The sequence below is a fragment of the Stylophora pistillata genome, chromosome 12 (genome assembly GCF_964205215.1).
Source record: "Stylophora pistillata chromosome 12, jaStyPist1.2, whole genome shotgun sequence".
Classification (NCBI taxonomy): Eukaryota; Metazoa; Cnidaria; class Anthozoa; order Scleractinia; family Pocilloporidae; genus Stylophora; species Stylophora pistillata.
The window spans coordinates 1,300,226-1,321,543 of record NC_142530.1 but is presented as its reverse complement, the minus strand read 5'-3'; the positions used below and the strand labels follow the sequence as shown (position 1 = coordinate 1,321,543).

The 21,318-nt window shown below is 40.1% G+C and overlaps 1 protein-coding gene across 1 annotated transcript in view; it reads right to left on the bottom strand.

Moving 5' to 3' along the window:
• Positions 1-3,715: 3,715 nt before the first annotated feature.
• LOC111320821 (uncharacterized) overlaps positions 3,716-21,318 on the bottom strand; it is a 71,768-nt gene continuing 54,165 nt past the window's right edge. The window contains exons 56-71 of the mRNA XM_088739898.1: positions 20,509-20,562; positions 19,961-20,014; positions 18,188-18,241; positions 17,393-17,446; positions 16,900-16,935; positions 16,617-16,634; positions 15,740-15,757; positions 15,294-15,329; positions 14,719-14,748; positions 14,079-14,138; positions 13,891-13,944; positions 13,263-13,395; positions 12,284-12,387; positions 11,967-12,023; positions 11,134-11,310; positions 3,716-4,143 (exon numbers count right to left, since the gene is read on the bottom strand). Of these exons, the coding sequence (XP_088596024.1) occupies positions 4,000-4,143; positions 11,134-11,310; positions 11,967-12,023; positions 12,284-12,387; positions 13,263-13,395; positions 13,891-13,944; positions 14,079-14,138; positions 14,719-14,748; positions 15,294-15,329; positions 15,740-15,757; positions 16,617-16,634; positions 16,900-16,935; positions 17,393-17,446; positions 18,188-18,241; positions 19,961-20,014; positions 20,509-20,562 (1,083 nt within the window). The 3' untranslated portion in view covers positions 3,716-3,999. The remainder of the gene's footprint in view (positions 4,144-11,133; positions 11,311-11,966; positions 12,024-12,283; positions 12,388-13,262; positions 13,396-13,890; positions 13,945-14,078; positions 14,139-14,718; positions 14,749-15,293; positions 15,330-15,739; positions 15,758-16,616; positions 16,635-16,899; positions 16,936-17,392; positions 17,447-18,187; positions 18,242-19,960; positions 20,015-20,508; positions 20,563-21,318) is intronic.

The following is a 21,318-nucleotide window of genomic DNA, read 5'->3' as shown; positions in this document are numbered from 1 at the left end:
GTATTTTCTCGCGATTTTATTAAAACGAGTCAGACATTCTGCTGGGATGGAGGACAGAGAGGTATTGACTGAAATTCTCGTCAATTTAACCACTAAACCATTTTCAATCAATCTTTTATTTTTCTTATTTATTCAGGCATAAAGGTGGGGTCTTCGGAGGTAACCCCATAGAAGTAAAAATGTCCGGCCCATGTTGATGGGTATACCATAAGGTATAGCGGGACGTGCAATCAAAAGATGATTTTTTTTTTTTGTAACAGGTTCGATGTCGTGAAGGTTAACGCTTGATTGCTGGTTCACTGACGGACAACTTCGAAGTAACTAAGGCAAAGATGAAACAGTCGGCTGTACTCATCATGTTGTTAATGGGCAAAAACAATCGCGGCGAAAGAGGAGAAGGAAATGAAAGCGTATTCAATATCTTTCGCACTTCATCTTCACCTGTTTGATCTCTTTCGTCTCTTTCCGCCGGATTTCAATAAATTAGCTCAGAACTTGCAACACGCATCAACGCTGATCTTTCAACAACGAACGAAAAAACTATTTATGGCTTGCCAGAAACATCTTCGAACATGTAATGAAGAGATTTCATTTCCCCCCTTCCCGTTATACCCCAGTAGTGATTGTACTCAGCAGAGCTGACGCTGTTTCATTGTTGTTCGTTTTGTGACGAGGAGGTTATGGAGAATGGAACCCCGAACCCTCCGATTTCGCGCTTCGATACTCACTCTACCAGCAAGCTCCACGCGTTAGCGAGCTAGGCTCCAAATTTACCTTCTTTCCTATTTTGTTCGCTCACAAGTTGTAATCTTGTTTCAGTTCATCCAAGAATCGCAGATTGGCGAAATTGTTTACGTTTCCCTTAAAGAAAATAGCCGACCAGCGTCAATGCATTTCTTAAGTTCGTTATTTGCAGTTCGTTTTAAATTTCTCATTTCTTAGTTATCCTTGTCACTGATTTTCGCGTTGACAATCCCTCTTTCGTTCGTGTTTCTCTAATTCAATAAAGTGATATTTTACGCAGGGAAGTCTGCACTGAGCAGAAATCTGGTATTGAACGAGGACAAGTGAAAACAATGGTCCCATTAATTATCTTTTCTCGGCGAGGACTTAATGTCCCGACTTTGTCTCCCTATCAAGTTATTGCAAAACGAACCTGCGTTCACTTAACATGACACCTCTAGCAATCTGATGAAGCCGCTTAAAAAAAAATGGGCCTTTTGTGATCTAAATGTGAGTAAGTGAACAGGACAAGTGGTTCTACCATGAAGGTGCGATATTTTAAGGAAAATGCATAGGTTAAAACCATTTTCACTTCACTTTTTTAGAACTAACACCAATTTGTAGATCAAAGTCTATCCATATGGAATGTTTGACTACGACAGACCACAACAAGCAAAACGCGCTCAGTATATTTTACCATCAACTTTTCTTGCAATCCAATTCCCCTTTGCCAAGTATGCATTTCAGAGTTTACGGGAAGAAAAATAGGGTATTACTCTTTAGTTGACATGCTTTCGTGTCTGCAACGTTTGACCCCACACAAGCCCACCCACTCAGTCTAAATTATAAGGTACAACTTCTGCCCACTGATATTGACATTGCCCTGGGGCCTTTCGCTCAATGAACGCTCTGTTGGGTCAGGTAAACAAATAGTCGCTTCCAGCAGACATAGGAGATGGGTCAGTCCAAACTGTACAGTCCGAGAGTCGGTGAAAAGGGGAAAAGGACCTCTAAAATTCCTTGTGAGGGGTGTCCGAGGCCGGAGGAAGGCTGTCTGAATTTGCTGGCACATTAACTATACGCGTTCAAGAGGCAAACGGCAGAAATCCTGAAGCCAACAAGGATTTACACTGTCACCAACATTTTCGCGATTACGAGAGAAAACTTGGAATATCGGTTTGACTTGAGATCTGGTTAAAAAAATGTAACAATGCAAGTAGCAAATAATTGTTTATGATAAGCATACATAAATCAAACTTTGAATATCCGTGGCTCGTTTCGTATGCATGGTTAGTTTTTCGCGCTGTAAAAAGCTTTTTGGCGCTCAAACATTGTATGCTACAATTATTTCAGATAAAACGGCGTATTCATTTAAGTCTACATCCAATTTATTGCAAAAACCAAACATAAAAAAAGGCCAAAAAGATTTTCCGCTTTCGACCGCAAGGCCCTGTGAGAGGCATAGATCATTCTAGATGCACGCGTATGCTTGGTACAAATATCGAGGCTAACAAATTGTCCAATTGTTGTCTATTTGAACAGGAGAATATGTCTCACTTTCATCTTCTCTTCTTCTTCCCACACCACCGATATGTTTCTTTCAGTCCTTTATCAATTGTTCTTCTCTACTTTGATGTTTCAATTGACTGGTTAGCTCTTAGCTCTATTATTAAAATTTCTCTTTTCAACTGACAAAAAAAAAAACATAACGAAGCAAAGAAAATGGTCATGGCAAGTGGACCGCAATTTGAGCAACTGCAGAAAAGAAACGTAAAAAAAAAAAAAAGAAAAAAAAAAATTCAGGGCTCGACGATTCGAACGCGTGTCTTCCATGTACTAGTTGAGCGCCAGTACCAACTGGCCCACGAAGCCACACGTTGGCAGCGCGGCAAATTAAAAACAGAAAAAAACTTTTAAATGAAAACGTACCTGGCAAAGATTCTCCCTAACACAACACAGCAATCAAAGTTATTGACAATAACGCAATGATTTTCATCTTCCTCGCCCTCTTTTTTCTCCGGCTTGTTTTCAGTTGAAGTTTGCAAGCGGCTGACGTCTGATTGCACCGAGATGAATGATGCCAAATGATGATTATTGAGGACGATTTAAGATTATAAACTGGTACATTAAAGATAAGGAACATAATTAGGATTAAGAACGCATAAATTTTAATTCGATTAAAGCTGAACTCCAGCTTTTGAGCCTTAAAACTCTTGTCAATAGTTTGTGAAAGAATTCAATATGGTAGTCATCGCTCAAGAAAGAATCCTTACTGTAATCGACTGTCTTAAGAACACTTCAAGAATATATCATTTAAAGCAACAAAGGTCGATTCTTCAGTCCATTTTACACCCTTTAAGACTGACACACTGAATATTCATAGCCGATCTGCAAAGCATCGTTGACTTCTTTTGGCGCATTAAACACGCGCGCAGTGGAACCTCACTGACTTGAACAGTTCAGGAAACGAGAAAAGTTCCACAGTTTCATACCGTATTTTCCAAGTTTGCTTAAGAAAGACGACCGATACGTTCTTCCAGGGTTTTAGCTCAAGGTTCGAGTTAATGAGGTTTCTGTGTTACACTATACTTGTACTTCTTGTGTTCTACTCCTTTGGATACTTAGACGGAAGTTGCATACCAAAAGGCAATCCCGCCTCCCTTAATTATAATGTCTTTATCATGTAAAATTTAATTGCACCCAAACACTCGTAGACAAAAGCCAACTTTTCTCGAAAGTGACTCGGACTAAAGACCTGACGGAGTGCCGGTGACGGAAATCGACCTCGGTAAACTGGCGGGAAAAAGTGAAAATTAATCTTGAAAAAAAAAAAAAAAACCCAGGCTCTCAACAAGAAAAGAAACCACACTTTAACAGAAAATCTTGGGTTCAAGTAATAGAAGACTGAATTCATTTTAAATCTTTAATTTATGTTATCGTTTCAGCTGCAGGTAAAAGTAAGTCAAATGTGACTGATTTGATAAAACCAGACTTTCCAAAGACTATAAAATGTTTATTTTTCATAATAAAATATTTTGGACACGGCGAAAGACAAAATAACTCCACATTAGAATTACAATTTTTAAGGCTAGCTACTGTAACAAACAAAACAGAATCAACAGCATGTCAGAACTGTTCAGTCAACCGCGAGCTTTATTTAGATCTCCTACATACTTTGAAACCATCCTCAATTCTTCCTTAGCTAATATATTAGGCAGAAAAATCGTCAATGTACAATACAGGTGGTGTTCTTCTCTTGTTCGACTCCGCTCATGTCTAATACTTAAAACAAACTGGTCCTATTTCAAAAGTAAGCTTGGAGTCGACGCTGCTTTGTGGTGCCCAGTCCACTATCGGCAGGTTATTCTGCTGAGCGGTCGAGACTTCAATCTTCAAGTTTTTGTTTCCATTAACAGACGTCTGAAAAAAAGAAACAACAAATTAATCATACGTAAAATTTGTCATTTTAACTGTGCGGCGAAGAGCAATTTCCGTCATTCGACAACTTTTCTCACAAACGGAACTCATTGCCTTTAAAGTCAGCAAATCACAGTTTCGTCCCCTCACGAGTGTGGGCGACACAAATAGTGCTATTAATCAGATTTCTCCTGTTGATCAATTTGGAACGGCTGGCTTCCCTGGAACAAACAGCTGAAGACCAACTGATTTTAGTGTAATCACACTTGCATTTATAACCCTTTGGGGCCTTTCTTTCGACTTCAAGATATCAAAAGCTATTATTTTACAACAATTTTCAATCGAGCATCGAGAGGAATCATGACTGCTATTTTTCTTTAGCATTGGAGCAATTTTCAACTGAATGTCGAAAGTAATCGGGATTGCATTGGTTTTGCTTAACTTTGGGCTGACATTCGTGTAAGGCCTGACCGGCGTAAACTTAGAAAAAACCCTTTCAAAAATAAAATCATCGATTTTTACTTGCGGTACTTGGTATTGAGGATGATTATGTTGATGGCTCTACGTTAATGTTTAAAATTACTAATTATCATTAATCAAATTTATAATGTATAAATTTAACTGCAGATTTAAGTTTTGAAAAGGGTTTATTCATAACAAACCACCTAAGTTACAAAATAAAAGTGCTAACGCACATGGGCTTGGCCCCAACTAATTATTAATAAACAGTCCAAAGTTCCAAAGTTCAAGAGTTCTTAAATATATACGAGTATTAAATATTACTAATATTACTAATATTAATGTAAGGTTATAAATAATTCCAAAATAGTTAGGTCTAATATTAATATAAGCTTAATCTATAATATTGGTATGGCTAGGGCTAACGTAGACTAATATTAATGTAACTCTAGGATTGTTTAATGGTAATTCTAAGTTGTAAATAATTCCAAGTTGATTTAATCAAATGTTAACTAAAGCTTAAGGTAATCTATTCACAAAAGTATTCTATAGGAGTCCCCATCAATTGTACAGATTGATGGGGACTCCCAAGCGTTTCTAAAGTTAGATAACGAGAGTCGGAAGTAGTCGCACGCAATTCTGTTTTTGGTCTCGCTGAGGGCATAGCGAATTATATCCTCAGGGGGGTCATTCTCATTGTGGAAGGTAGATTTATTTCGAAATTTCCAGATGCTGTACAGAATTGTCTTAATTAGAAAGCGGGCAATACGATTCTGTTTTGGACTAGCGGAGGTCCAACGAAAGAAGAAAACATAGGCACAGGATGGGAAAAATCTAGTTCCAAGGATAGAGGAGATAATAGGAGAAAAGTGGGTCCATACAGATTTCACACGGGGGCAATTGAGAAAACAGTGATCTATAGTTTCTTTACGGGAACAGAAGGCGCACTTATCTGAGTCGATATGTCCCTAATTCTTTAGAGAATCGCGGACTTTAATAGCGCGAGGTACAATTCTCCAGAGAATGTCGTTCTTATAATTTTCAGAAAAGTCATCTCGCACTAAATTCCAAAATTTGTCAAGATTAAAGTCAATCGGAAGGAAGGGAGTCCAAAAGCGATGAAGAATTGGAGATGCGGAGTTTTCCTTCAAGAGAGTACGATAACATTTCTTGGAAGAAAGTTCAAAATCGCACCACTCCGTGCGGGAGAGAATCCCACGTAGAGTGGTGAGCGCCGAGAGAACATTCTCATAATAGGGCGTCAAGATCTGTGTACTCGGGGTGGAGTTATCTCGAAGAGAGCTCCACTCCGAGCGACAGGAGGCAAGCCTAGAGCCTAGAAAATATCTGGCCAAATAAAAGGATCATCTAGATTGGAAATTACTGAGGCTAATTTAAGAGATTTACCTTTGATCAGGAAGTTCAAAATGCCGAGACCGCCACTGCTAAGAGATTAGTGGCAGGACGCTCGGCTAACCGTTTCAATTCGACAACCCCAGAAAAATGGCCAGATTAAAGCGTTCACCTTAGAAATTACCCATTTTGGGACACACAAAACTGTAGAGAGATATAGGAGCTTGCTAATTCCGAGGGTGTTAACGATGAGTGATCGGCCGACAAGAGAAAGAGAGCGGGATTTCCATAAGTTGAGATATTTTTCTAATTTCTCTAGTTTTGGCTGCCAGTTATCCAATTCAGTATCGCGGCCGAAAACAACACCTAGAATTTTAATTTTTGTCACCCATTTGAGGCCAAGTGGTTAGTCGTCGCGCGTACGCCACGCCCCCAACCACATGGCCTCTGTTTTCGTGACATTAAGGCGTGTCCCAGAGCCACGCTCGTAAATATTAATCATGTTGAATAGAACTTGCAGAGAGCGATAAGATTTCACTATACAGGTCGTATCGTCAGCATAATTTCCAACTTTATAGCAGAGACCAGGTGCGCCCGGAAGGAGAAAGCCTTCGATTTCAGGATTATTTCGGATTTTGCATGCGAGAGTTTCAACGCACAAAACATAGAGCAGGGGAGACAGAGAATCCCCCTGTCTCACCCCACGAGACAAAGGAATCGCATCGGTTAGCCATTCATTAACAATAGCACCGCATATTGGCCCCATTATATAAAGTGTTGATCCAAAAACAAAAAGACGGGCCAAAACCAAAACGGGGTAAGAGGCTTTGCAGAAAGGTGCGATTGACGCGATCGAAGGCTTTCTCTTGATCTAAACTGAGCAAAATGCCGGTTTCATTCGTGCGGTCGATGTAATCTAAGATATCTCTAAGTAAATGTAAGTTTGAAGTAATTTTGCGTCCGGGCACAGAACAAGTTTGATCAGTGTCAACGATATATTCCAGAACTTTAGAGAGTCGAAGAGAGAGAACTTTTGAGTATAACTTATAATCAACGTTTAAGAGGGAAATCGGACGCCAATTTTTCAGATTCTTACGGTCTCCTTTCTTAAAAATAACGCGAGTGTTGCTCATCTTCATGGAATCACACATCTCTCCGGTTTGGTAGCACGCATTTAAGACTGACATAAATGTGGAGCTAAACGGTCCCAAAATCTAGCGTAGAATTCAACCGAAAGGCCATCAGGGCCAGGCGATTTATTCCTATTCATATTTTCATAGCGAGAGTAAGTTCGCCAAGCGTGATCTCGCCTTCACAAGATGACGCCTGATCAAAAGTTAATTTCCGTTATAGAGAAGACAAAAGATCTTCTTGAAGAGCAGCATCTATCTGTTCTTCGGAAAAGAGCTGAGTGTAGAAATCGATACAAGCTTTTTCAATCTCTTCTTGGGAGGAGACTTCGATACCGGTAGAATCATAAACCGAAGAGATGTGGGATCGCTGAGCTTTAATTCTTTGTAAATTAAAAAAGTACCGACTGGGGCGTTCGCCTTCCTCTAACCATTCTGCTCTACTACGAATAATGATTCCTTCGACTTGTTTAGTTCGAAGGGCTTTCAAACGACATTCGGTGTCAGAAATTAAAGGGATAACGGAATTGTCTCCGTCAACTAAACGTTGACGAAGACGGATCAATTTGTTCGTCGAAATCACCTGGTCTCTTTGTAATTGTCTTCGCTTTTTACGGGAAAAGGAGATCGTTTCTTCTTTAATAGACTGTTTTAAAAACTCCCACCAATCTTGGAGACAAGGAAAACAAGATAAAAAACGTACATGATCATCGATTAGTTTCTCTATAGTAGCGCAAAAATCCTTATCGTTCAAAAGAGAGTTGTCAAAACACCAAACGCCTGGACCGCGTTTTACAGCGGTGGGAATATCAAAGGTAAGAAAAACAAAAGCGTGGTCGGATATCGAACAAGGGCGAATGTCACACTTAACGTTGGGTGATAATAAATCTTTCGAAATTAAAAACTTGTCAAGTCTACTCCCAATTGACCGTGTGGAATTAAACCACGTAAATTCTCTTGACCTTGGATGCAAATTTCGCCAAACATCTGAAAGTGCGAAATCACTTTTTAAAGATTCGTAGTCTTTGTGTATGGAGATGTTCCCACCAAATTTATCGAGAGCGTTGTCGTAACAATTAAAATCTCCTCCGATGATAGTCGCAGAGGAGGGAATGAAAAATTCATGGCTCGAAACAAAAAAACTTTTCCGTTCGGTAGGATTGGTAGGAGCGTAGATATTGACTAGATTAATATCAAAGTCGTTGCACCTGATCAAAACACTGACAATACGACCTTGTGAGTCCTTCTTCCAAGATACGATTTCTTCTGAGCATTTGGAAGAAATCAAGGTGACGACACCACCCTGTTTCCCGGAGGCAGGGGACCAAACACTACGGTCCAGCCATCTACAGGATAGAGATTTGATGGTAGATTCAGAATGAATTAACGTTTCTTGTACAAAACAGACATCACAGTTGGACTTCTCGATCAAATCAAACGAGAAATTGTAGGTAAGGGGGTTTGCTAGCCCCCTTGCATTAATAGTTTGAAGGAAATTGGAAAAAAGACTCACTTAAAAAAATGAAAACTTAATTGGACTTTTTAGAGTGTCTATTTTTTCCTTTTTCTTTTCCGTGGGAGTAGTTTCCTTTCGACTTGGAGATACATCGGATGATTTTCTTTTGAGATCGTGAATGATTTCCATATCATTTCGGTTTCAGAGGTATACAGTGGATGAGGCGAGGCTGTGGTAGGAACAGGTATCGATGAGCGTGGCTTTCCAGTGGTGAGCGTAGGTGTAGTAGGTTTACGAGTGCAGGTAAAGGACAGATCAGGCAAGCGAGCAGGTGTGCGACGGGATGATGGCTTGATGGGTTTGGGAGCAATGGAACCACGAGGATCCAGGATTGGGGAATCAGAAGAGATGGATGACGGTTGAGAAGATTGTTCAGAGAGATTGTGCGAGGGCTGTTCAGGTTGAGAGTGTTGCTGTTCAGGTTGAGAGTGTTGCGAAGGCCGTTCAGGTTGAGAATGTTGCTAAGACTGTTCAGGTTGAGAGGGTGGCTAAGTCTCGTTAAAATCGTCGGGCAGTGGAGGGGATGGAGGATCTTGCGTACAGATGTCGGCGGATGGTGAAGGATTTTGCGTACAATTTTCGTCGGTGGATGGTGAAGGATTTTGCGTACAATTTTCGTCGGTGGATGGTGGAGGATTTTGCGTACAATTTTCGTTGATGGGTGATTTTGGCGGCAGGAGAACAGAGGCGAGAGGGAGGTTTTCGTCTATTTCTTCGTCAATATTTACATCTTGGTTTTCGTCAGTGTGAGTGCCATGAATTGTTGGGAACACCCAGGAGTATTCGCAATTCACGCCAAAGTGACCTTCCTGCTTACAAATACAGCACAATAAGGGACGTGAACAATCACGGGCTTGGTGGCCAACACCTTCGCAATTGAAGCAAATTTTGTTTATGCAAGCGTTTCTGAAATGGTCTGGACGATTGCATTTTCGGCAGATTGGGTTCTGACCGTTGTATTTAATAAAAATCTGGTACTTCCCAAAACGAAGAAAGCTGGGGAGGGGCTTAATGATACGGACTCTGTAATGTCGGAAACCATTATAAATGTTGGGCGCGTACGAGTGTTTTCCTCGGCGATAATGAATGACTTCACAGTAGGGCGTAAGGCGTTTAATTATTGCAAGTTCAGACAATTCGAAAGGAGCGTCGTCGATAGTTAGGAAAGTGAGCGGTTTGTCGATGTCTTGAAGGGCGAAAGGTTCGGAATCAATGTTGAGAGAATTTAGGCGTAGGAACTGTTCTTTGGCGGCAATAGATTTGAAGGTGACCACAACTTCACCGTTGAGTTTACGTTGTAAACACTGAATGTCGGTCGGAGAGACTTTACTCTCGGCAAAAGCATCAAATACAGCACGGGCGCTTGTATGCTTGTTTGGCATAAAGGAGGCAGATTTCGGCCTCTGAGGCATGCTGTTTTCGGGAAACCGTATTTTTGACGGTCTTGTTTCACTTGTAATATCAGAAGTGCCAGGAGCTCTTGAAGCGTATGAGTCGCCATTAACGGTTGAGCGGTCTTGAAAATTTTCGTTGCCCATCGTTAATATTTCTTCCTGTCCATCGACATTCATTGTTAAATCCATTATCATACAAAGCAAAAGTAGAAAAGAGGGCCCAGAGGGCAAACTAACCTGAAAAATCTCGGATTCCGCATATTACGCTTTGACTAGGCAGTAGCGACAAAAGCACGAGAAGCTCTTTACTGTTTCGGCCTTCTGGGCCTCATCAGTGCAGTGCTGATGCTAGGATGGGGGAGAACCGATATGGATCTCCAAACGATCCCACACTTGTGGTATCGTCTAAGCCATGCCAGAGTGCTCAAACTAGAAGAGCCTAGTGAGCTATGCACAATGCTAGTGGTGAGGACTCATCCCACAGTGCTCAATTTGGACATGAAAGCAGAGCTTTGTATGCCAAAGAACTATATCTAATGTATAAATTTATAAATCTGTTTGTTATAATAAATAAAGGTATGTGTGTAAACTCTAGTAGCTACTATCATTAATTTCTTATGTTCTATGTCTTATCATAAGTTCTTGCTCTTCTAATGCAAATCCTAGCTATTTGTGAATATATGTGTATACCTATATCTATCTATTTATTTACCTGATTTTAATATTGATGTATTTAAGCAATCCGCCTCGATTAGCGTTGCTACATGCGGGTTGACTAAATTCATATATCTGTTAAATTTGTTTGTTATAATAAATAAAGGTGTGTGTGTGTTCGTCCAAGTCGCGCTGAAAACTTTTCTGGATCAATCATAGAAAGAAGTGAAGCAAACGTGATCCAATCCTGTATTACTGTCGACATTCAATTGAAATGCTGCTCAAAAATGCACTCTATCGAAATGTGCTCTATCTTCATTCTTCTAACACAATCTTCATAAACACTTGAGGTATCGTGGTAGAAAGTTTACATCCGATAACAAGGTTGTGTTGATACTGTATCTAGCAATTGAAATTAAAAACACTAATAAAACTCAAGATCTACACGTGTCTGAAAATTTCCAATATTTCAGTTCGACCAGCCTACCTCTGTAACATCAAGCTTTATCTTCTCCAAGTTATTGACCACCATTTCATTATCGCCTTTAAGATCCACCATGCAGCTCTTGTGTGAATTTGCGCAGCTGTAGCTCATTTCTTGGAAAGCGCTCTTGCTCAGAAGTCGTAAGTATTTCATTTGCACCGAGTTTAGTTTGTATTCGATCTATATACGAAGGGAATAAAAGTTATACGTAATTCAAGTGAATAAAGAGAGTGAGTTGCTAAAGATACCGTGGTGCTGCGTCGGTGGGGGAGGGGGGGAGGGGGATGTATTACAAGATAATTTGATTTTTATCAACTGAGTTGATAGAGAATTTCTCAAGCTAACGTTTCGAGCGCTACCCCTTCGTCGAAGCGAGTAGAGGAATTGTGGGTTATGTGACAAAAGAGATGGAACTACGCTATTGGTGTGAACATGGTAACGTGAAAAACACAAGAATCAATTGATTGAAAAGCGTTCGTTCATACCATGGGGATTAAAAGTGTCGATTTGAAAGATACAACTTTGTTTTAGAGTTTTGTTGCCTTCCAGACTTCCTAGATGTAGGGAAAGGCCGCAGGCTGCCATATTCTGCTTGGAATGATCGATGAACTTGATTTAAGCGAGATTAAAACAAAGTCAACGCACAACTACACTGTCTGATGAAGGATGTGCCTTGGAGGCCTTCAGGGGCATTGTCGGTCATGCGCTTTCGCTCAAATTGCGTGCTTTGTTTTCTTCCCTTTCATTCAGTCTCTTTCAGGGTAACTATTCATTTACTGAAATATCGTATTTGAGCTCCTAGGAAATAAAACTAAAAAAAGTAAAAAAGTGGGTACCGGTTCATCCTCGTTTGTCCATTGTCCTGGACCAGTTTCGTTGGCGTCGACAACAATCTATCAAGTAAAAAGTATACCAAGTTAGAAGAAGAACCCGTCGGCTAAATGTGCGCAGTAACTTTAGACTTATCCACGACGACGTCCACCCCCATTCTGCCACACATTTCTCACTATTCAGCGATGAGATTTTGGTTTCAAATCAGCAAATGTTTCTGCTTGTATTCGCACTGATACTAAGCAGAGAAAGCCCCCCCCCCCCTTGTTTTGACCTCTCGTAGGATTGAGAGCATCACCCTAAGTTAAATTGTATCTTTTACCTTGGTCTTTGTGGGGTTTACGCAGGTAGCATTCTTCTCGAAATCGCAATAGACTTTGACAGCGTCACTACTGCAGCCTTCATTTGGATCGATCGTGTATTCACCTACAGAATAAAACAAAGTTAGTCTGACAGCACCATTTTAAGGCATGTGGAATACAGTTACCAGGTGGAAGAAACGCACAAATGAAACCAACAGCGAACTAAGGACGAATGATCGAATGTAAACGACCAAATGATCCCCCTCATGAACTTTGGACCTAATAAAAGAACAAGCTATCGAACATCATACAGAGAGTTCTAAAAAATTAAAGCTAAAGCAAACTGTAAGATAAGGACGACACGGTAGACTTCGGATTGAAAGGCGAGGGTTTAAGTCTGTGTTGTGTTCTTAGGTAAAACACTTTTCTCCCACAGTATCTATTACTCGATAGGATCTTTAATCTCCTGGCTCCGATTGTTCAAAGGGCGGATAACGCTATCCAACGAATAAATGGCTATCCAGCGGATAAGTGTTGCCAAAACGTACCGCGCTATCCACCGGATAGAGATTTATCCAGTGTATAGCGTTATCCATCCTTCGAACAACCGGGGCCTGATAAATAAAATTTACCACCACCCTTTTCGCAGACAAGACAGTGTTGTAAGTCAACCATCAAAGACAGATAGCTGCCCTTTTTTATGTGCAATGATCTTTTGGTAGAAATCTACAGCGCATGTTCAAAATAGCTACTCTATGACGTCACCCAGAAATATCATGATTGCCTGCGTGACAAAAATTAATAAATAGCGTGACAATAAACGGTCGTGACTTGCATGGATACCCCAAAATCAGGTTTCCGAGTAAGAACTGGAACCTATCATTATTTTCGGAAAATAAGTCAATGACAGATAATAACAGGTTCCAGTCCTTACTCGGAAACCTAATTTTAGAGTATCCATGCAAGTCTCGACCGACAAAAAACGTTTTAACAACATACCGCTCTTAGATTCAGGATGGTCCAGTTTAATTTCTCGGCATGATCGAGCAGGATGTTCCAGGTCCCCGGTCTGTTCTCGGAAGTTTTGAATTTTTCTGTCCAGAAGCGATATCATAAATTCGATATCCATTGACTGGGGGAAAAAAGGGGACTGCAGTTAAGCAAAAATTATCTTAGGCCGGGAAAAACTTGCGACAAATCGCCATTCCCTTTCGTGCAGCACTATCGCGGCGACAATTCGCTTGGTGTATCATGGAGGGCTATTTCAATTTAACACAAAACCGCTAGGCGGCAGGTGTTACAAACCAAAGGCCAGGAGACTGGGATACAACGTTGTCGACAAATTTGCGATAAGATCGTCTCGTGTACTATACCGTTGCCAACCACTACCGCAAGAAAGTTGCGTTTCAAGGTGTTCCGTAGACATGGATCAAAAATCGGCGTGAATTAAACCGTTGCCGACCACTATCGCAACAAAGTTGCGTTTCGAGTTGTTCCATAGAACATGGATCAAAACTCGGCGTTAAAAATCGTCCCGTTTAACTTCACCGTGGAGGCATACTGCGGCTGCGCAGCTTAAATGAGAAACCATTAGAACGAGGCATTAATCATTATTACGAATTTCTACCTTGAAGAGTTGGGCTCCAGCGTCATTGTTTGAATCACGTGATTGTTCAGATCCCTACAAGCAGTAAATTGATAACATCAATACCAGATATATATGGGAGCCGATCAAAGGAGTGAATTTTCTTGGCTGGACCAAGCTTTGTGGCCAAATAAATTGCAAAAATATTCTTCAAAAAGAAAGATTTTTACTTGACTGGAGTACAATCTGTAGGGTGGAGGTCCCTTTTCACCAGAGCTCAGTTCAGCAAGCTGCAAACGACGGAGAGCATAAGTATAATATAACTGTTGTTAAGGTTGCAACACTGTTCAGTCCCGAATTCTCAAGCTCAAATTGATAATTCTCCTCCCCGCTCCCTACAGTTAACTTCATAAAATTTTAAATTTGACAGCACCCTCTTTCGTTTAAGTAAGCTTATGCTTGTCACCTGAATAATGTATTAGTGGTGTAAGTTGAAGTTATGTCAACCACTACTAAGACTTGTACATATTCACGCAATTTTCATGCGTTTGCTTAAAGAAATGCATAAGACAATGGCTTCTGAAACACCACCCATACTATTCTTGTTTCAAAACTTTTCACGAACCGACCTTGATTCAGAGCTGTGCAACGCTGCACTAGACATTTAGGTTGCAAAAATTATAAACAATTTGTGCATCCACCAAAAGTGGGCAATAATTTTTCCCATGAAGGCTTGGGAACTTACCACGAAGTTCAATTAACTTAAACTTAAAGGTTGAGTTAGCTATGCCTCTTCGCAGGTGCATAAACAACAATGCTATGGAAATTTCAATGAACTGAGACTGGAAATTTGAAATAACAATAACCTACCGCTTCTGCTAAACTCTGTCCTGGCGGTCCCTGGTAGAAAAAAAAAGTCAGACAAGATGAAAGTTATCCTACAGTTGCAGAACATGTGGAGATCTTCCCGATTACAATTTTGGCGGAAAAAACTTAGTTACGATGTCTAACGAATACAACACGAGCGAGTTAAACCTTTACAAAGATTGAATTATCTCTGATCTCCAGAAAGACTAGTCACAACCCGATTTTTCTACCAAAGTTGGCTTGTAGCTACAAAGTACCTAGTACCTAGTGTCTCGAATACAAAATTCATATTTTAACCAGTGAGCGTCGTCAATCAATTGATATTTAATTTTTTAGATATCATGTGAATCGTTCAAGGCAATAAATTTTGCATTTTAGTATCACTGGCGAGGTAAACTACCCAGTGAAAGTTTTTAAACAAGAATATATCACGCAACCTTTTCTTGTTCAGTGATACAATATTTGGTTTGATTATATTACAATTATATTAAATTAAACCTCGTACGGTACGCACACTCCCCCTCCTCCCCCCCCCCCCCCCCACACACACACAGTATCAACAATTGAAATAGACATACCATTGGCCCTTTAAGTCCCCGTATACCTGGGTCTCCCTGGAACAAAGCACACCATCATCTTGTTAGGAAAATAATATTGTAATTTTTTCCTGAAAAGTTCACAAGTTCTCTACACCCTACCTAGTTACTGCGTAGAAGAATAATGAGAACAGTCAGCGGTATCTTTAAGAAGTTCCAAAATGTTTCCATTTCTAAAGAATACCTTCGCTGGACATTTTCAAGTCCACAACTTACACTGCTGAGTCATTCGTGGAAGACTTTGCTTTAAAGTTCAGCAGAATTATTTATTTTGGATGAACAAAACTGAATTTTCGATGTTACAAAACCAGTGTGTTAGAATCTCGATTATCTACTTCGTTAAAATAATTAATCAGACGAACCGATCGTTTGTTAGATAATCACGAAGAAAGTAGGCATCGAAACGTAATTCGAAATTCATTACTTACCAGTTCACCGTCTTTTCCCTAAGTCAAAAGAAGAAAAACAAAAATAAAATAAATAACAAGAGGACAATTAATACGACAAACAAGAGAAAAATTCGAAGACCTACCCACAGATAGCTAAATGAAGCTACTGAAGGGTGGCAGTCAAAAAATTTTTACTTTATAGTACTAGTTAAGGAACCTATGCCCTTTTCACGCCAGGGTGAAAAATACCATTTAAAGCTGTTTCGTGAAACACGGTTTAGAATTGTTTTCATCAAAGAAGTTACCTACACTGATGTTTGGCGACTTAAAATTTCACAAAAACAAAACTTAAAGCAAGTAAATGTTTGAACCCCCCTTATAAAATTAATTTTTCAGTTTTCTGTGGCTTAATTTCATTCAGGTAAACACAGTTTCACTAAAACATGCTTGGCTGGTGTGGCTGTGGCATTGGTCGTCAAGTGAGAGTAAGCGCCCCTAACCTGGTTTGCATGCTACTGATTTGTTAAGAAGAAAGCACGAATTTCCGATGACAGAGGGAGTAAAGAAAACCTGACGGACAATTGATGCTGAATTGTTTCTTGGACTGCGTTCACACTTGATGCTCGAGTACGGTACCCGAGTAAGATTCTTGATGGGCACTAATGCGAACATACCTTTCAGTTTCCCAAGTATCCACGCCAGAATTCGGGCATCGTGTCCTTGCTCGAGTACAAGGTCCTCACCTTGTACTCGGGCACTGATATATCGGGGAACTCTGTGTCTGAACGCAGCACTATTTTGTGCCGGTTACGTGGTACTAATGCTCGGGCACCTAGTGTGAACGTTGCCCAAGATAGTTTACTACTCAGCTATCTTAATTTATTCACCGAAGTCAGGAAATTAGAAGACAACTTACGGGTTCTCCACGATCACCCTGAAAATAAAGAAAACAGATATGGGTTTAGTTTACCACGCATGAGTTTATTCTACTTTTAAGTTAAAAAAAAGGAAAAAAAAAAAAAAAAAAAAAAAAGAGTGGGCAAGGGACCTTGTTAAAACGTAGCGATTTATTCTACAATAATTGCCTTGGCATCATGGCTTGGAGAGTTATCAAGGCAACCACAATTCGTTTCCATCATATATTCCTTCTACAGGAAAAAAACATAAAACAATGAAAAAAAAAATACGGTGGTTCAAACCTGTTTGCCGGGATCTCCCCGAGGTCCAACAGTTCCCTAAAATGAAAGAAATTCATTCTGTTAACTGGAGTCGAATCATAGCGAGTAAAAGTGAAACTTGCGGAGGGCAGGTTAAAATAAAACATAGACGACGGAGTCGCAGTTTTCGTCAGGAGTTCCCCGATCACAGTTCCTCGTTCCCCCGTTCACAGTTTGTGACTGAATAAATTTATGGGAAGCTTCTATGATCAGTTCGTTCAGAAATCTGTCGGGATTTCAACGACAGCACTAAAATAACTGTGGTCAAATCTGCAAAGAATTGTGTGCGACTTGTAACAATTCCGAATGTGTTCGTGTTTGTAAAAAGAGCTTTGTTCACCACCTTTATTACTAACTTGAGCTGACAAGCCTCTCAGTATCTACTGGTCCATACTTAACAGCAACCCAGTAACTTCTGGTTAATACGATACAGTATAGAGATAAAAGGTGTCAAGTACTGATTGGCATCAAATACCTCTGGTCCGGCAGATCCTTGTAGACCGGGAGGGCCTGCGGCTCCCGAGCCACCCTTGCGAGAAAAAAATAAAAACGCAATGCGTACACATTTGGATAGAAAGATAAATAATTAGGCAAAAGAAATGGTAAATAATCAAAGAAAGAATCAAGTCAAGCAGTAAATCAGTCCAATTGATGAGCATCTATTTTCGTTGAAGCTAAACAATCATTTTGAGCACAAGACGCAGAGACAAACAGACAGACAGACAAACACGTGGACAGAGTGAAAAATGGAAGACAGAGACTCGTAGATAAATATACTGGTAGAAGTCCAACGGAAAAAAGACAGACAGAATAGAGGTTACCGGTCTCTATAGATAGAATTTAGAAGTATCAACTCGAGAGTTGATGAAGCAATCTCCGATGGAGTGTCATAAGTAATCAAGAATTGCTTTGATTTTGCTTTAGTTCGCTAAGTGATTGGTCCAGCAAAACTTGTGCCATCCTTCCAACCAATTAGTTTCAAAACTAAAACCAATCCTGACTTGGTCACCCGCATTTTCCCGCGCTTTCAAAGTTTGCTAGTTTTTACTTTGAGTTCTCATTGGCTCTTTGTAATATCTTCATTGGCTCTGATTGGCTGATTTTAGTCTTACGACACTCAATCAAAGTTTGCTTTACAGATGCATAAATCAGCGAGTTTCAAAAAGTAAATCATGGGCCCTGAAAGAATGACAACCCGGCTCTTGGTTTCTTTTTTTTTTTTTTTTTTTTTTTACAGAATAATTCCATCCCATCAAAGAATTCGGAATACCTTTGGTCCTACAGGTCCATCAGTTCCGTTTTTCCCAGCAAGGCCATCTTCGCCCTAAAATGCGTAATTAAAATTGCCTCAGTATCGTCATCATACGATAATTATCTGGCCATGCAATTTTTATCAGAATAAAAGAGTGATCGGCGGTAGCCGGAGTCGTGGTAATGGGGGCTTTAAGCAGTCACGACGGCAACGCCACGGAAGACGTCGATTAAAGAATGAGTCTCTACTTTTAGCTAGAATTTCGAAAATGGCTGCATGTGTTTACCGTCTCATAGGGCGCCAGACCTCAAACTCAACATAACGCATAAAAGTAGCGTTGAGTTCCAAATGTAAATTAAAATAAGTTGCCGCTGCGGTTTCGCTTCGCAGACAACGCAAATTTTGTTGATTTCATGTTGTTGTTTTGCGAAGGACGGCTACGAAATGTACAAAGTTTTAAAACGCACGTGCTGGGCTATTGTCCTGCCAATTAGATATATTGTTTTTCCACGTTCTCATTGCCGTAGCCGTCCCGGTTTGCTAAAAGTCCCTACTCCAGTCCAACGTACTCTCCATCACTTAATTTTCCGATCAAATACATTTTAGTGACGCAAGGTAAAAAGAGAAACAGCCGGTAGTTTTGATACAGTTTAGATCAACAAATCCGCGAGAGGAATGAGAAAGCGAAACTGTCCATTTCGCTTCACTGAGCGCCGGAAAAAGCGCCAATCGGCAGGCCCCAAAGACATCTCCGTAGCTGAAGGTATTTTCTTAATCCCATAACCTCTATTATTAAAAACTGGATCATTGGATAATGCAATTCAAGACTTTTCATTGACTCAGCCATTATGGTATATGAGCCAATATACCATAATCTAATTTCTGTACATTGTTAAATCCGGTTTCTTCTCACAAAATAAAGTCGAGAAGATTTGTCTAATATCTTGGGGGCGTTTTTTTTTAATAAAACAATTATTCCACTCTCGCTTGTTGGATATGAGATGATTATTATCATCTCATATCCAACAAGCGAGAGTGGAATAACTGTTAATTATCCCAACTTCATGGAATAACGTTGACGTAAAAGAAGATGCAAATAGTATAAGGAACGTATATGTGCACGATCCTTCGCAGTAAAGCACTATTTAAGCAATAGTGAAAATCAGACCTGAAAAAAATTCAGGCCTGTACGGGATTCGAACCACTGACCTCTGCGATACTATTGCAGCGCTCTACCAATTGAGCTAACAAGCCAACTGGGAGCAGGCCATCAAATTAATTCAGGTCAGTGGTCAGTGGTTCGAATCCCGTACAGTGGTTCGAATCCCGTACAGGCCTGAAATTTTTTTTTTTTTTTCAGGTCTGATTTTCACTATTGCTTAAATAGTGCTTTACTGCGAAGGATCGTGCACATATACGTTTCATAACCGCAGTTCATATATATGTATTTCATATATATTTGTTGTTTGATTTATCATCTACAGGTTTATGTCGAATTAATTTGATGGCCTGCTCCCAGTTGGCTTGTTAGCTCAATTGGTAGAGCGCTGCACTAGTATCGCAAAGGTCAGTGGTTCGAATCCCGTACAGGCCTGAATTTTTTTTCAGGTCTGATTTTCACTATTGCTTAAATAGTGCTTTACTGCGAAGGATCGTGCACATATACGTTTCATAACCGCAGTTCATATATATGTATTTCATATGTTTGTTAGTATAAGGAACGAAAGAAAGGTAAAAAGGAATTATTTAAATCACATCTGGATAGGGAAAAACAGTAATAAAATTATTTACATCAACTCCAGGAGGACCTGTCTTGCCAACTTCACCGGTATATCCAACGTCACCCTGACAAAAAAAAAAATAACAAAAACATTTTTAGCACAAGTTCGGTACCAGGGTACCCAAATGTGCTCTTTCTCTTCAATCTGTGGAGAAGTTTCAGGGCCACCTCAATATTTCGATTTTTCCTGTTGGCTCTATGCTTTGTAGAAAGGTGAATCTTCATGCGATGATTCGAATTGGGTAGGAAAAAATACGGGTAAGCGATCTTGTTTCCGAGTTACAGGCTGATAAATTTAAAGTAGAAGTGTTCCTTCATAAACAGCTAAAGTGTTGCTTGGGCAACCGATCATCTTTGGGGGGGGGAAAAACTAACTGAGCATTTCTTTCAATGCGGACTTTAAGAAAAGAAAGGAAAAGTGGCATAGAAAACTTTGTTGTTTGTTACAGTTTCTGTAGTTAAATGAACTGTTAAATCGGACAATTTATATGAGAAAAAACCAAAACAAAAAACTAAAATTTCCTGACTTGAAACAAAACAAAACAAAAACACATCTTACTCGTGATCCCAATAAACCGACTTCTCCCGGATTACCTCGGTAACCAGGTGGTCCCTGTTGTCATAAAAGTACAAGAAATTTAGTTGTGGAGATAAATTTCCCATATCGGAAGAGAAATAAATGTATGCAAATGTAACCCTTAGACTAAAGGAAATATCGCTATCTGGGATTAAGAAAGAGAAAAAATTTTGTGCTCAGAGAAAGACAGTCTTAATTTATAACGCACTACGGTACTCAACAACCGAGAGGGTGCTTGAGTAATACTAGGTTGTGCTTGAGCAATATTGGGTTTTGCTTGAGCAATACTAGTTTGTGCTAGAACAATACTAGGTTGTGTTTGAGTAATACTGGATTGTGCTTGAGCAATACTGGGTTGTGCTTGAGCAATACTGGGTTGTGCTTGAGCAATACTGCGTTGTGCTTGAGAAATACTGGGCTGTGCTTGAGCAATACTGGGTTGTGCTTGAGCAATACTGGGTTGTGCTTGGGAAATACTGGGTTGTGCTTGAGCAATACTGGGTTGTGCTTGAGCAATACTGGGTTGTGCTTGAGCAATACTGGGCTGTGCTTGAGAAATACTGGGCTGTGCTTGAGCAATACTGGGTTGTGCTTGAGCAATACTGGGTTGTGCTTGAGCAATACTGGGTTGTGCTTTAGCAATACTGGGTTGTGCTTTAGCAATACTGGGTTGTGCTTGAGCAATACTTAGCTGTGCTTGAGCAATACTGGGTTGTGCTTGAGCAATACTGGGTTGTGTTTGAAAAATACTGGGTTGTGCTTGGGCAATACTGGGTTGTGCTTGAGCAATAC